The sequence below is a fragment of the Daphnia pulicaria genome, chromosome 1, assembly GCF_021234035.1.
Source record: "Daphnia pulicaria isolate SC F1-1A chromosome 1, SC_F0-13Bv2, whole genome shotgun sequence".
Taxonomy (NCBI): domain Eukaryota; kingdom Metazoa; phylum Arthropoda; class Branchiopoda; order Diplostraca; family Daphniidae; genus Daphnia; species Daphnia pulicaria.
The window spans coordinates 34,405,576-34,422,339 of record NC_060913.1 but is presented as its reverse complement, the minus strand read 5'-3'; the positions used below and the strand labels follow the sequence as shown (position 1 = coordinate 34,422,339).

Below are 16,764 nucleotides of genomic sequence, written 5' to 3'. Positions count from 1 at the left end.
ACGGAAAATTACTACAATCAGATTCCTCATTAGTAAAATTTGTGTTTGTCGTAATTTTTAGATTGAAGGCGCATTCCGTTTTATGTTTTTTTTATTTCAGTAGATCGTAGATACATTTTGAAAATTACGCATTTGTATTACACGAAAACAAGAAATACAATGTAATTAGTGAGTAAAATATTAGAGGATTTATAATCTAAAAAAAAAATTTGATTCAGATCAGCAAAATAGGAATCGGTCACGGATCTTGCCGATGGGTCGGATGAAACCGATTATTCTCCGATCAGCGTAATGGCCATAGTTAAACCACTGAATACTGGAGAGGCTATGGATATGATCCTGTCATTTTCTCTATGTTATTAAAATAATCAACCGACAGAGATACGGGTGTTGAGCACTTCATGAAGTCGACCATTGATTCACGCTACCATGGGGATGGAACATAACTTCAACGTGGCAAAATAGAAATTGATTACTAAGATAAATGCATTCTAGACTGGTGATAAAGTAAGATGTCCACCTCAAAGATTTAAGTTATTTGGGTCCTCTATAGATGATCATAGATAGATCATGAGCTCTTTCAATTAACAACCCTAATTAGAGTCATGTATGAAAATTTTCAATATATTTAACAATAAAAAGGTTGAAAGAAATGTAGATGAATTTTTATTCAATAATGTGTCCTTACTTTGGGATAAAAAAAGAGACCAATAGTCACTTTATCCAACAAAATATTTTGGAGGTAATAATTGACGGATGTCATGAATACCCATATCCACTAAAACATTGCTTATTTTTTATGGCCTTTTCGAAGAGCCCGTTCAATTGACCTTATCTTCAACTTGTCAAAAATGATATGTCTTAAAAATGTAGGTATGTAGTTTTATAATGTGACTTTACATTGGCACATGTAAAGTTAGATAGATACCCAATTGATGTTGTCCAAATAAAGATTGGTTCTGCATAACAAGTTCAACTCCAAGTGTGAGCAATACTGTTGTTCACTTCATGAGCTCGACCAATATTTCAGCCTAATACTGTGTCATTGATCATAGCTCAATCTAGCAAAGAGAAAATTGGTTAAACATATGTCGAGGGAGTATTACTGAGTAATCCAGCCTCACATTTGCAGTTAGAGTGAAATCGATATGATGTTGTCCTCCTGAAGAGTTAACTAATGTGGGTCCTGCAAAGGCACTTGGCACAGACACTTTTTGTGATAAAGTCTGGTCTTGGAAGCCAGCACTGTCATAGTTGTTTCAGATTTGAATTTCCACAAACCACAAACTGACTACAATCAAACACTATGTCCGGTTGTGTTCACATCATGGCGTACATGAGGCTGCCAACGCCTACACGAAACGGAAAAAAATTCCCACTTGGGATCATCAAAACCCACAGCAAAATCTGCCATAAGGGTCCGTGAGGGAGTTTACGTGAGGGTCAGCTGTAACACTTCTCGCAATGCAATCTGCCATTCCAAATCATTTAATAATGTTTGCAATATATTTCTCCTGTGACAGATGAATTGATTTCTTCTCGTGGTTTTTTTCTGACACCAATGCCAATGTAACAATTCACGTCACCAGATTCAGGCTGAGAACGGAGGAAGAGATGAAAGAGAGACAACGCCTTGTTAAAAAAATGACTGAAAGGTCATTCTGCCATGGCCTACTTAACTTCTAGGCCGGTGGTAGAGCTATATTCCCTTAGTCTAACTGACCCCCCTCCATCCCTTTCTGTCAACCTGGACGGTACACAGCACAGCTAGTGGTAAGATCACCTACTGCATGATTTTGTTCTTCATGTAAAAAATGCTTCAACAATGAAAGACCGTTAGCTTTTGGATAGTTGTCATTTACAGTCATGTGTGTCAGTGTAGGGAATTTTTGTGTGTAGGGAACAAAAAAAAATAAAGGACTTTAAAGATGTGTTCAAGCACGAAGGGTTTTCATCCTTTGATTTTTATTTGATCGATGAACATCTGCAGGTCTGAAATCCCCCTCTTCAATTAAACATTGACTGAGGGGTAAAAATGTGAGAAATTTATCAAAAATGCATTCAATAAACTCGTCGTTTGTTTCCCCGGGTTATGCAAGCTCACACAGGTGTTAATCACGGCCTTCGCTTCGGAAAAAGAAACTTATTCAAATTAACTTTTACTTCAGAACATTTGACAAGCATCGGTGGCAATTATTTTTAAAATTTGTAAACTGTCTACAGTCGACATGAATTGAATATATTATGAATTCATCGCTTGGGTAGATCAGGCCTCCTCGATATAATATTGCAAATATTTAATATTATTGGTTAATGTTATATGTTACCTTGATTTCTGATTAGGACAAGGAATGGTGACATGGACTAAGGTTTCCCTTATCGATCCCTGCATTCTTTACAAAAACCATATTCCTTCAAAATATAAGGAAGAAGCCAATAAAGTATGCTACTGATGCTGCCTCTAACTCAAAGTCAGGCAATCCTAATAAAGTTTAAATACGGGTATCAATAATATTTTAAATGTTTGTTATAGGCATATAACATTATAACTTAGTTGCCAGTAAAAGCAATTCGTCCAAAACCAGCATAAAAGAAGACGGTAAAAAAACTAATAGTAAATTTGCTCGTTTTTTAGTAATTCTGTTTCCCTTTCCTTTCGTTTTCTTTTTCGGAATGACCGCTATTTCTTTATCTAATGGGTCATTCCAGTTACTTGGATAGGTTAGAAATGTATTCTCAAGAAAGTCAAATTTAGGGTCTTCTTAAAAACGTTCTTTTTTCCCAATCACTTCATACTCCTTATTTAAGATTGCAGGTGTCATGGGCTTTCTAATAATTTCAAAATTCCGTGAACGTTCTCAAATTTTTTACTTCAAATAATTTCGTGTGCGAGACATTTTACGCACAATTCAAGGAAATCCACGCGCGACACCATCAACAACAATAGTTTTCGTTTTCCAGAACGTGTTGCACACGTTGTCTGGGCTCAAAATAAGGCCAAATCAGCAGTCGTGTGGTTAAAACGCCCATTAACTCGTGGAAGGCACTGTCCACTCGTCACTTACTGAAATTATTTTACTCCCTGCTGAAATGCGCGAGTTTCCACTGTGAATTTGCCGTCCAAATCTTTTAGTTACACGATTTATTCTCTTCGGTGTGAGCCGCAAAGTTACGCCCTCGCCGTACGCTTCTCCGTCTTTGACTTTTTGGAACCCACAATTGTGTGAATCAGTGGAAGAGTGAGAACATGTTGTGATTGGTCACTTAAAGCAATTCATTTAGTAATCGACACTTGTGCTGCTGGTCCACAGATCAGAACAGCTTTTTTTTCAAATGAAGAATTTGTTTATCTTAGCAACTCAAATTTTCATGAGTTTATTTTCTTTTCACTCTTCTTCCCAGTTAATTATGTTGGATCTTAGATCAGCTGCAGATAACAACTTTCTCAAGGACGAACTTTTATTGAGTTGAAATGCAGCAAACAAATCACCTAAGGAAGTTATTGCTCTCATTGGGCTAGCTGTTTCCGCATTTTTCATGTCATCCACTTTAATTTCTTCTTTGCCGGACAGAAAAACGGGGTTTTGGCGGCGCGGAACTCTATTTTACAGTAAAATTCTTCTTTTCTTTCTTGGTGGATCGGAGCTGCCATCCTTAGTTCTGAATCCGCCTCTTTCACAACAAATTTTTTCTTTAATAGATAGCCCATCGTGGTCACAATGGCACCACAAACAACGGTTGCATGTGGAACATGGCTTTACGCGATACCGGCACATAGACATAAGTCGCGCCTGTAAGTTTCTTGAGCAGGCAAATTGCTCTACATCATTGTATTTTAAATTGACGGAAGGTATACCAAAAAGCACGCCTTTCCCCCTTTTTACATTACTTTTGCGCTTTTCCATTCTCTTCTTCCCTTCCTTTCTCTCTTTCATTTTTCCCACCAGAATGAACCAAAATTTGAGGAACAGTGTGCTTCCTAAGCTATACCTTCCATCAAGTTTAATTAAAATGACATAGAGAAGTTTGCCTGGTTAAGAAACTTACAGGCATGACTGTATGTTATAGCGAGACTTATCAAGGTAGTGTACTGAACCTTCTGCACCTTTGTTCATTCCATTAAAAAACCAAGTTAATTGTTGACATCAAATTAAATCAACGTCACATAAGAGATTATCAGTATCTAATTTACAAAGAATTAAACCTTTTCTCTCCCCCCTCCAGGTAAAGAGATTACAGCACTTTCAACTTTTTCAACCTGTCTGTTGTAAAGGCAATCGGCTATCCATATTGTTGACCCAGTTTCTCTGTAGGCAAAAATTTTTGCAATTGCTGTAGATGTTCCTGAAATAAATTGTGGTTCAAACTCAAAATGTGGTCTCGGTTGACTGCCCAATGGTCACTGCTTCTGTTGATTTCATCTATTATTATTGTAATATGGAAATAAAGAATTGGCTAATGGTTAGATGTGGATGAAAAGAAGTCTCAACAATAACATTTACAAAATTCATTTGAAATGTGTTCTTCTTAGTGGTCAGCCAAGGGCCCCTACTGCTTTTTCTGTAATCTATTTTAGACAATGGGAATAAAGAATTAGCCTACTGATTACACAAGTAGAGGTGAAGGAATAGAAAATTTAAACACAAAATTTACATGAAAAATTCATTGGAAAATAAGTGTAAGTGTAAGTAAGTAAGTAAGTAAGTAAGCTAGCTAACTAACTACCAACATTTTCCATAAATGGACTGTCCCATTCATTTCGTATTATCCATTGCCGGGTACTTTCTTGTTGCCAACTTAACAGCAGAAGAGCTTTGTCAATGATCTAAACACGTTTCATCAAAGAAGTTGAGTCCATCCAGTATTCCATCGAAGGAGTAGTGGAAAACAACGGTAAAATGCAAATCCACACAAAAATGTTTTAAATACTAAACCCCGACGGTAATCTTAGAAAAAAAGGTTAATATGTTAAACTCTGACGGTAATCAAAGTCATTATCCCACCCCGACGGCGGGCGAACAAAAATTGTTCGCTAATAAGAAGGTTAAATCCGAAAGTTAACTTGACGATTTCAATCAAACTTCCCTTTTTGCTCTGACAAATATCTTTCAGATCTGTAAATATAAACCTGTATACATTATTATAAAACAGAAAACATTTATCCAAATGTGGTTAAATACTTTGTTTCTTTTTTTAGATTTCTTTTTCCTTTGATTTTGTAAATTTCGTTGGAGTGCGATCCATTTTGATTTCTACCCAGATTTTAAATATCAGTTATTAACTAATAAGGTGTTTCCAATGTAAAACTGTAGTAATGAAATTCGCAAATATATAACAGTGGCCAAAAAATGCGTAAGTCATACAATAGCAACGAACGTAAACTTGCGTAACGTACGTAAATGTGAACACTCAACGTAAGAAATACGCATAAAAACGTAACACAACGTAACGAAAACGCATGTTTGTAATAAAGTAACGTTAAGTAATAAGCAGGAAAAACGGCTTAGTGTGAACGAAGCTTTAAGGTGCGGTCACACTGGCAGGAACGGAACTTTACGGAGCAAACACCACTTGGTGTGACGAAGAAATCTGCATCACAACATCAGGTGGTTGAAACCCTCAAAGCAATTCCTTTTTTCTAGCAATGCAGTTTATTTCGTTGCGGGCTTTATTCCAAAAACTCTTCATAGGAAAAACTTGTTTTACAGGAAGCAACGGAATAGGAGTGAAAACAAAGTCAATCGTTTGAAGCAAGAAACGCAAGATTTAGAATCAATGTACGTGTTTTTCAGATGTTCTTTTGTTAAAGAGTTATATATGAAATTTTCTGACTGTTGACTTGACGGGCTAATTATGTAAAAATTTGCCTGTTAAAAAAATAGCAATAATTTGTTTGAAATATACAAATTATAGCCAAATTTAAAAGTAGTTTATTTTGAATTGTTGCAATATTGAAGATATCGAAGCGTAATACAATGTGTCCAACATTTGTAAAAAATAGAAGAAAGGATTCCAGTTGTAGAGGAGTTAGGTCGCCTATCTCAAACAAAACAGTTCTCTGTTCACTAGACACTTCAGGATCTGCCAAACAAAATGAAGAGTTTATTCACAGAGGCTTAGTAATGAAAATCACTCACTAATTATCAGTTTTAAAAGATACTTTTTTTCTTTTGGAAACCGTTTATCCTTAAACACTGATGCCTTTTTTATGCAAATATTTTCTACTCGATATACTGACAAATAAATACTTTCTCTATCTTCCTGATTTTTAGAGGAATAAATGGTTCGGTAAAAATGGTTAATACATCAACCAGTACGATTAGCGGAAGACCAAAATTACAAGTGTGGGTATACATTAGTAAGTGGACTGGCACACCTGTGTACACTAAAATCTTCTATATCTGCTTTTTTTACACGAATACACAGTAAGACATGTTTTTGTAAACTTTAACCAATTGTAATAAAAATTTAAGCCAATCTTAAATCAGCTTTTTTAGAAACTCTCATTCATCGGAAGAAATTCCAATTTCTTCATCAAGCCTTCGGTAAATAAAAACATTTAGAATTACTTGCACAATATTTCAGAATAGGTCTGGCACAGTTTTTCAATTCCTCTGCATTCTTCGGTATCATTGAATTCATTTGCTTACATTTCATTAATTGTACACCCGTGGAAGCTCTTGGGCGACTTTACCGCTTGCAGTGATTTTTGGCAGAAACAGTCGAGCTTCTTTTGGAGGGATTGCGGCCCAACACTGAGTAAACTTATGAATTCGATGCGTTTGTGCATGGAATTGTAAAAATCTCTTGTCAGCGGATTTAATGAAAATTTCGAAATTGTTATCGAATTTTTAGGTCGCTAGGAAAGCGTATAGTTCTTTTAACTAAAATTTAATCCATGACTGTTGAATCTGTAGAAGGGGTGACGATCGAAGAGCACCTATTTTTGGTGATGAGATTAATCAAAGGTTAAAGGAATAATAAAAAACTTCATCTATCTGTAATGTGGAATCCCGAAACATTTTTTTTTCCTTGTGGGGTGAAAATAATTTATTTCTACTTCTGGAGCTTGCAGAGAAGTTGACCACGATTGAGTGCGTCTTGAAATTGATTTTTTTCGTAAGTGCGGTCCATTTTTTGTACTAACTACGCTCCTCAAAATACAATGTGCCGGCCTTTAAGAGCCCTTTTCGGTAAAAAAAACATTGAAAATCCACTACTGTGTCCAGCAGAATTCATTAAGAGCTTTGTGAGGGCAAGAGTAGAGACTTTGGGTGAGCCCAAAGACGCCACACAAGCCAGTAGCAGCTAACACGATTACGAGATGGATTAAAATGGATACAACAGAGTCCGAGATTGACATGAATTCCCTTTCAGCCCAATGCACGAGGAGTGCGGCAGCGTTTCAAGCGGCCCGGGATGGATGGCCAATAGAGAACATTTTAAATTAATTCGAAGTTGTGCAGAATCAACCTTTAAGCGATTTATAATATTATCGTTACTTGACGGCTTTTGCACTAGCTGACGACTTCTCGAGCTGCCAAGCAGCACGAGAAGTTGTATTGCGTTGAAAAAAAAACCCGTCCCAGTCCAAGTACCAGTCACGCCTGTCCCAGTTTTTACAGCACATGTGAATGAGGTATTTTTTTCCAATATTTAAATCCAAGATGTTAATTTGTAATTTTTTTATTATTAATTGTTTAATAACACACCCAACTGTGTGTGTATATATTCAAAAGTGTCTATTTTAGTTGGGATTCACATTGTTTTGTTACATAGACCTTGGCTCCTAGGTCCCGAAACAGCTGTTCCTTTCTTCTTCTTCTTTCTAGTTGATACAAAGAAAATTGGCCGAGCTTCGAGTGCACTATACACCTTCTTTATAGACATTATAGACGAACACGTAAAGGAATGGGACGCGGAGCGTAACAAAGTGATCGATCAAGCCTTCAGTCAATTTCTATTGCCGCAGCTGGAGAAAGAATTGAGAGTCAAGCTGTTGAACGAAGCCCGAGAATTTGTTGTCAGAGCTTGCTGCCAACAATTAAACAACAGGCTCAAGGTAAGTTTTATCCTGAAACAAATATTCTTTATATTTCATTAACAAAGTTTTTACAATTATTTTATAGGTGGCCCCTTACTGGTAATTTTGGCAATTTTCAGCTACCAAGATTAGATCTATCTGAAAGGCAGGTCCTTTTTGTTTCTGAGGCGTTTAATCCTGGTAAATTCTTCGGGCAATTTTCAACTATCGGCACAGAAGAACCACTTTCTGATGGTCTTCAGGGGATGGGAGGTGAGCTAAACGACGCGTATTCAAAACTGGAAAAGCCACCAAAGTTGTATCAGACAAACGAACAAAGGCTGCTGGGCTACTACGGAGATGATGATGGTGGTAAGTTAAAAAAACCTCTTAGCGTAAGATTTTTATTGTTAATTAACAATTGTCATTTTAGATAGATCAATACTATCGTGTCCGGATAGTCCAAGAAGCTGGACCCGTAGTCAAGATTTTATTAGTTGACAACGGGTCAACAGAGTTGGTAAAGCGCGACACCATTATCGCACCGTTATCATCTTTGATTCGCTTTTACCAGCCTCCATATGGCATTCCATGTATCCTCAAAGATGTCACAAATGTTCCAGTACAGAGATGGAAACTTATCATCGAAGGCAGTTGGTTGACGTTCAATATTGGACAACTTCAAAATGGTAGATATCCTGCCAATTTCGATGGTACAAGTGCAAATGGAAAGGTTGCCACAAGTTTTAGGAGGATCCAAGGTGAGCTACGACTTCTGTCAAGAGAAGTCAAGAAGAATTGCTTTACGGTGTGGTTGACAATGCATCGGCCACAGCTCCTGATTTTGGCGGAGCTAGGCCGAGGGAGAGAAATCCTTCCCCCGGAAATCCAGCTGTCCAACAAGGAATCCAGCAAGCCAATGCTGCACCAATACCAGATCTGGAATATGCTCCACCACCAAATCCACAACAAGAAGTTATTCCTGCTCCCCCACCAGTGCTGCAACCGCGCCTTGGTGGAGAAATTGTAAACGTCAGGGAGCGAAAAGACGTATTTTTCAATCATTACCTGCAAGTGGCACCCAAGTATTCAAATACACACGATGGATAAAACTCCTTTCTCCATCGTTCGTCGTTTACCATACCAGGTAATTCATGTTTTATTAACCTTTCCTTCCTAAATAACGTGTTTTAATTTTGTTATTTTTTTTCAAGGTTTGCCGGCACTTGATTTCAGCATCGTATGCCGTGAAATTTCGTATGGAAAAGATAGGTGTGCCTCTATGGTTTACCAGAGACTAATTAAACTTGGCTGGATGACAGAAGAAGGAGGGTAAGTTTTTTAAAGCTAAATTTTTCTTCGTCATTAATAATATTTGTTTTTTGTTTTTATTCAGTTGTGGGCCAAAATTCATTGTTGCCAAAAACGCCATGGAGTGTGAACGGATGCTTTCCCTTGGCGGCTTCCAATATGCAATCTCAAAGTCTTATGTAGTGCAGGAATGCAAAAAAAAATTCGAATTTCTGAAAGCGAAATATCTTGGAGAAACCATAACGAAGACTTTTTCAAGTGTCAACTTTATGCTAAATGTGGTAAGTTATTCATTAGAATTGAGTATTTGATAAATAAATAAAAAAAAATTTTATTTACAGTTGGTTCAATTGAGGCCACCAGTATGAATTCGAAAGTTGATGCCAACCTTTTGGCCTACCTGAAATTGGCACAAGAGCTTTTCCGCAAAAAAATTATGCATCATTTCAATCATTACTTGGCAGAGGCTGCTCGTAAAAAAGCAATTCGGATGAATCTCCAAGTGTAGCAGAATGCTGCTACACTTGGAGATGGTTAGTAAAGTTTTTTTTTTATTTTTTTTTTTCGTTTCAAAATACCTCCTTGAATTAACCATGAAGAGAACATCTCAATTTTTTTTTAGTTAATTTCCCATTAACTGTGAACAATGTTTGTTTGTGAGTGCGGAAGCTAGGGTGACAATTGATGATATAGAATGTTAAAACCAAAACGCCCGGAATAATTCGAGGCAACCTCTTAATAACCTTAATACTAGTCCTGTTCCGACAAAAAGTCAAAAATATAATAAAGGTTACAAATTGGGGAAAGAACTAAAAAAAAGCAGAAAAAGAAGAAAGAGCCGAAAAGGCATCCCCCAAAAAATCAACCTAATCGTATTCAGTAGGAGGAATTCCGGCGCGGCAGGCAGAGGGAGAGGTACAGAGCCAGCCACACCGTCGATACTTTTCCATACCTTTCCACCAATAAGGGGTTTAAAGGCGAGAACAAAATCGTGCTACCTTTCATCTTTGATGTCAGTGTCTCGAATGACTGCGATGAAAGGGGTAATGGTAGAAAGGGTTATTATTTTCAAAGAGACAAAGACTTAAAACCAATTTGGCAACTATACCTCCTTTGTGTGAAAATACAAAGGCGCCATAATATTCAAACAATAACAAAGGAGGATGAAACAGTTTCTCTCTTTTTTGTCTTCCAGTGGAATTTTGAACATAAACAAAATAAAAGTATGGCAACCCTGAATATCGTGCGACGCTGATTTGCGTTGTCATTTAACGAACCCCAGCCGTTATTGTATAACGAGCTTCTCTGACGACTACAAGATGGTGCCACCGCTCGGATTTGCCCGGACATCCTTGAGCCCGTCCCGTAAAAAAATGCCACACTTTTGGGATTTTTAGTTTTTACGCTTCAACCCGGGCATCAGTGACCCGGGATTTCATGTCCCGGGTTAAAGCCGTAGTTTACGACTTTTGGAAGTGAGTGAAGTACCTGTATAGCCACCATATTCGATCTATACCATGCTTTCTTAAATCTCAATACTTTTTCTTTTGTTCATCGAAGAAATGGACATTTAGTCGCATTTAGTTATTGAAATCTGTATTTTAAGCCGAACAACATGATTGGCATCAACAAAAACAAACACAATCACCCATACCCGTCACACCTATATAACTTCAATTTTTTTCGAAATAAGAAAAAAGAAAATAGACGATCCTTTTTTCTTTTAACATCAAACGCGACAACGTTCTATAATTTCCTTGGATTGGAGTCGGAGTATTAGTTAATAGAGTTGGCTAACGTCCGAAGTTGTAAGTTCGCTGAAATTGTGAAAAAAAATTGGACGTTAACTAGTAACAGATTTTTCATGGCGGCTTACGGAGTTTCGCCCGTTTCAGTTTTAGTTTTAATTTTTTCCATTGAAATTTCCGTCAGTTCCGTTGAGAATTGGATTACACAATTCCTTTGAAATTATTCGTAAACAAAAGATAACACTAATCTAATTATTTTTTTGATAAACTAGATATAATAAGCTTTCTACTCTGAAAAAATTAAAGAATTTCGTTAGTCGATATTTCCGATTTTTAAAGTTGAAAAACGTCGATTTTGACAAAAAACGCATTTTTTGTACTTTTAAAATTAAAAAATAATATTTTCAACTTAAGCTACGAGTTTTAAATTTTTACCACACATTACTAATAGCCTCGTTGACATTTACAGTAATGAAACTGCGTCAAGGATAACCAAATTTTGTATCTAATCAAAAACAGTTGTTTTTTTCACTTTTTAAGTTTCGTGCCAACAAGTGGCGCAACCTTTATAGGTATAGGTATAGAACGCCAGATGGCGAAGTTCAACCCTCAATTTTTTGCCTGATTGGCTCTTGCCCGGGAGAAGGATAGGGAATTTTGCAGCTTCTCTCGCCGTCATACTCATATGGCAACATCCAAGTTTACAGGCCTTAACCATAGAGTAGGCCATGCACCTAAGTCGCACTCGCACACCTAGGGCTGTGGCCCGGGACGTTTTTAGCGGGGTTTTTTTTTATGGGTTTTTTAGACGGGTTTTTCTTCTTCCGCGGGTCGTAGCGGGTTGGGCCAACTGAGTGACCGGGTTTGGCCCGGGCCAACCCATGGGTCAAAAAAATTTTACCGGTCGGGTAACGGCCCGGGTAAAAAATCGGGTCAAACACACTTTTTTTTTTACAAACTTAAAAAAATTCCCTAAATTTCTTAATTATCTTCTTCTTCCAACAGTGACACATCAATTCTGTCTTCTGAACACCCCTGAACGCCCTTTTCTACCACTTATCCTACTTTTCATGCTACGAAATTATCGTAGAGCATTTGGCGGCAATTTTTTGAGGCCGCAGGCATAGAGAATAACGAGCTTCTCTATGTGACTACTAGATGGTGCCACCGCTCGGGTTGGCCCGCGGACCCGGGGGTTCAACCCGTCGCCCGCCCCGTTAAAAAAAATGCCTCGGTGGGTCGAGTCGGGTTGGGTTTTTTTTCGTTCAGCCCGGGCGGTGGCCCGGGTTTTCATCGCCCGGGCCACAGCCCTACGCACACCTAATGTTTGACATAACTTTTTTTAATGTTTCGATATGTTTTAATTGATTTCGATAAGTATTAATTTTAATTAGTATACTATTCCAAGTAAAAAATAGGTATAACTTAAAAGAAAAACGAAGCGTAAGAGGGGGTAGTTTGTTCTAACTGGTTTATAGATTTATCTGTAACTATAACTAATTATTTCTTATTTCTTATTGCTAATGTTAATAATAAATTTTGCTGTAACTTAAGCTAAAAAGATAGTGCGACGTGGGCGACCTAAGTCGCACCCCTCATGAATGACAGATAACTTTTGAATGTTTTTATATTTCTATATGTTTTAATTTAATTTTAATTAGTATACTATTTCAAGTAAAATTATCACAATAACTTACACGAAAAACGAAGCACACGATTCACCATACCGAATCAGATTCATACGTATGAATTTTATTTAATCTTTTCCTTCTTTATATTTTTAATATTTTGCTTTATATTATTTCCTACGGAAACCTCGCACATCGGGACGGGATGACTTGGAAATAACGGTGGACTTTAAAAATAAAAAGATTCAAACGTTCGCGCCAGGCGAACGCGCCATTTTTTTCAAAATCACTCTAGGAAAAAATTGTACTAAATAGTTATGAATTGAAAAAGCCTAGTGGCTATCAAATCCTTGAGATGGTCGCCACAGGCTTTGGTCTTTTTCATATTGATTCACCCTCCTGCACATTTCCAATCAAGCTTCTTATTTTTTTTATGAGCCCTGTAGTTTGTAAAGGAAAATGATTGGTATTGGTATTGGTAGGATTAGGTGCGTCTGCTATGTTTTTAGCAGACATCTGGTCTTCAACTAGATGACCTTCTTGCACCGACGAGATATTTGTCTGTTGATTTTTGGGCGATGGCATGAGTAGTGTAAATGTTGTGTTGTGTGGAAGAAGCCCCAAGGGAGGGGGATGGAAGTACCATCATTGTGTACGTTTTTCGGACGGATCAGGAAGAGATCTGTATTGTATGTGTAGTGGTAGTGCCCGGGTATGGGAGCAACTATGCTCACCAGGAGAGTCGAACTCAGGTCTCCGGTGCCCCCCGATCACCAAGCGACGCCTTATCCGACTCACCTACCCGCCCCCCAAAGGAAAATGATGTACCCAAAGATAGAGCGCGCTTTAAAGTTTGATATCAACAATATCAACTTTCGACGTTAACCTTAGTATGATTAAATCGATTTTTAAAAACTAATAAATTTTTTTTCCCAATCATTCATTTAAAAAATATTCAAGAGTTACATTTTTAAAATGTTATTATCTTTTTTCGAACTTTCAACACGACGAAAGGATGCTGAGTTGCCTTCTCGATTAGGGACAACATGCCTGAAATTATCACAGCCCTCTTATGGAGATTCATTTTCTATTAAATAATACAAAGTGAAAGAACAAGTTTTTTTTAGTGTGGGCTGTTGAATTTAGGGTTAGATTAGTTTACTTTAGGGCTGTGATAATGTCAGGCATGTTGTCCCTAATCGAGAAGGCAATTCAGCATCCTTTCGTCGTCTATACACCCGAAGGGTTTATTTCTTCAGCTGTTGAACTTATTAGTGCAACGAGACAGATCAAATCAACAAATGTTTTGCCCGCTACATATTCTTCTTCGTGGTAATTCTGGTTTCGTCATAAGCCATGCAAACCGGTCAGGAATGAAGTATCATTTTGAAATCGTTTTCGATATTAAGGTCGCGGTCTATAATAATAAATCGCAAGGAAGTTCTGCCTATGGTGGACTCCGTCCGAATTTAGTCCTTTCCCGATTTCTTATTTTAAAACGACCTTCCAGAAAAAAGAATATTTCTTTTTCACCACTTGAGTGAAAAGTGCTCGCAGATACATACTACATGCTAGGTGTGTACCGGTGTATGCTACCTATAGCTTGATAACTGGAATCTTAAATCACTAGTTTTTTTATGTCATTTTTTGGAATTCCATGAAGAAAAATCAAACAGTAATTCTGATGGATATTTAGATTTCCTTTAGTTATATGTATCTTCCTCGAATTGACATGTACACTGACGGGTATTTTTAGTCAGTCAAGATATACACAGACGGCTGAACCAAATGGCCGACGATCAGTATATATGAACCTGTAGTTTTCTAAACAGCTTCTACTTCTCCATCATCTTTACAATATTCAAGCAGCAACCTTTTGGCATTGCTGGCGTTCGGCAAAACGTTTCATGCGATCTTCGATCTCGGGGCGGAAGTGTCGGATCAGACCTTGCACGGGCCAGGCAGCACCGTCTCCCAAAGCGCAAATAGTGTGACCTTCAATTTGCTTGCTAAGTTCCCACAGCATATCAATTTCTTCTGGTTTGGCGTTACCCTCAACTAAATTTCACCAAAATTCACCGAGATTAATACGATTGTTCACGAATAGGACGATATGTTATTAGGCAACAGCTTACCAAATCGATACATGATTTTATTCATCCATCCGGTGCCTTCGCGGCATGGAGTGCACTGTCCACAAGATTCATGTTTGTAGAATTCAATAAGACGAGCGATGGCTCGGATGACGTCAGTCTGCTTGTTCATTACAATTAAGGCAGCTGTGCCTAAACCAGTTTGTGCAGCGACCAGGGCGTCAAAATCCATTAGAACATCATCACAAACTCTGAAAATTAGTTTTAAAAAAACATCAACTGAAATTTCTTGTAAAAAAGGAACAATAAAAAAAAACATACTTGCGCGGAATCATCGGGGTGGAACTGCCTCCGGGGATTACAGCCAATAAGTTGTCCCATCCGCCAACCACTCCCCGAGCATGTCGCTCGATCAACTCTCTCAGCGGAATAGACATTTCCTCCTCGACAGTACACGGGTTGTTGACATGACCCGAGATGTTGAAAAGCTTCGTACCAGAATTTCTGGGGCGACCGAAACCCACAAACCAATCACCTCCACGACGGCAGATCGTCTAATTCAATTTGTTAATGAGTTCAGTTGCACGAAACTACACCTAACTAGATAAAATTTGAATACCGGGGCGACTGCAACGGTCTCTACGTTAGCGACGGTAGTTGGGCAGCCGAAAACGCCAATATCAGCTGGGAAAGGGGGCTTCAGACGTGGTTTACCTTGCTTGCCTTCAATGGACTCGATCAAAGCAGTCTCCTCGCCGCAAATGTAAGCACCTACAGTAAACAGAACTGATCTGAAAATATCTGAACTTTGGTCAGCTGTGTTCAAAATGTATACCTGCGCCGCGGTGAACAAAAACATCGAAATCGTAACCGGATCCGCAGGCATTTTTGCCGATTAATCCTTGTTTGTATGCCTCATGGATTGCCACCTGAACGTTGGTTCCTTCGTTGTAAAACTCTCCTCGAATGTAGATGTAGGCAGCGCGGGCTCCCATTGCTCGACCGGCAATGAGACATCCTTCGATGAGCTTGTGAGGATCGTGGCGCATAATCTCACGATCTTTGCAAGTGCCTGGCTCGCCTTCGTCGGCGTTAACCACAAGATAGCGAGGCCGGCCGTCTGAAGGCTTGTTCATGAAACTCCACTTCATGCCACTGGGAAATCCAGCACCACCACGTCCACGTAGGCCTGATTTCTTTACTTCATCTGTTGGAACAAGTTAAAGAAATGAAATTAAATCAACATTACAAACTGGGAAAAAAGTATCCCAAGGTCGAACCTGAATTTAACAAGAAATTACTTACTGAGAATCCAATCAACTCCCTTCAACAAAATTTCCTTTGTCTTGTACCAGTCTCCTCTTTTCATGGCACCTGACAGCCTCCAGTCATGTCGACCATAAAGATTGGTGAAAATGCGGTCTTCATCTTTAAGAGGTCCAAACTTTGTCTGCATACCAGGAACAGCAAAATGTGATTACATGATCATTAAATAAGATTTAGACATTGGTTATTCTTACTCACCTTGGCAGGAGGAGCAGCAGTAGTGGTATTAAATCGAGTAGAGACAATGCTCAGTGACTGTACACCTGAAATAAATAATTGTAGAAATAAACATCCATTACGTAAGGGCTTGGGGCAAAAATATTCATCGGAGTCGAGAGACAAATACGTAATAAAAACATTTTTTTAAATAACCGAAAAATTTTTTTGTTTGGAAATTTAAAGAAACATCGTAACTTACTGAGGTTCGGTCTTGTAAATAGGCTCAACTTTGTTAAAGCCATAGCGACAAAAAGTTTTTACTTTTACCAAAATCCGAGTTGTTGGACTCTTGGTTGGAGAAGACTGTCGACTGCAGAGCTACGGTGAGCTACTGCCAGTGTTGTCGTTTACCACTAGATGGAAAAGAGATTATGTTGCTGTAACTCGTCACCAGAAGGAGACGCACTATTTATTTT

The 16,764-nt window shown here is 38.2% G+C and overlaps 2 protein-coding genes across 3 annotated transcripts in view; both read right to left on the bottom strand.

Moving 5' to 3' along the window:
* The window catches only part of LOC124320546, a 467,022-nt gene that overhangs the window by 186,112 nt on the left and 264,146 nt on the right, over positions 1–16,764 (bottom strand). The window lies entirely within an intron of this gene.
* On the bottom strand, positions 14,402–16,697 carry LOC124320551 (NADH dehydrogenase [ubiquinone] flavoprotein 1, mitochondrial-like). Its single transcript, XM_046783380.1, has 8 exons — positions 16,548–16,697; positions 16,328–16,392; positions 16,109–16,253; positions 15,639–16,010; positions 15,423–15,574; positions 15,125–15,357; positions 14,846–15,054; positions 14,402–14,768 (listed from the first exon to the last, which is right to left on the bottom strand). The coding sequence occupies exons 1-8, from the start codon at positions 16,588–16,590 to the stop codon at positions 14,572–14,574; spliced, it is 1,416 nt and encodes a 471-aa protein (XP_046639336.1). The 5' UTR covers positions 16,591–16,697; the 3' UTR covers positions 14,402–14,571.

Excerpts from the sequence above, each read along its gene's own strand:
- LOC124320551 (XM_046783380.1), bottom strand. The coding sequence starts at position 16,590 with ATGGCTTTAACAAAGTTGAGCCTATTTACAAGACCGAACCTCA. Across the intron at positions 16,393-16,547 it reads ATTTACAAGACCGAACCTCA|GTGTACAGTCACTGAGCATT; the intron begins GTAAGTTACGAT and ends TATTTATTTCAG. Across the intron at positions 15,575-15,638 it reads TTTTGTTCACCGCGGCGCAG|GTGCTTACATTTGCGGCGAG; the intron begins GTATACATTTTG and ends TGTTTACTGTAG.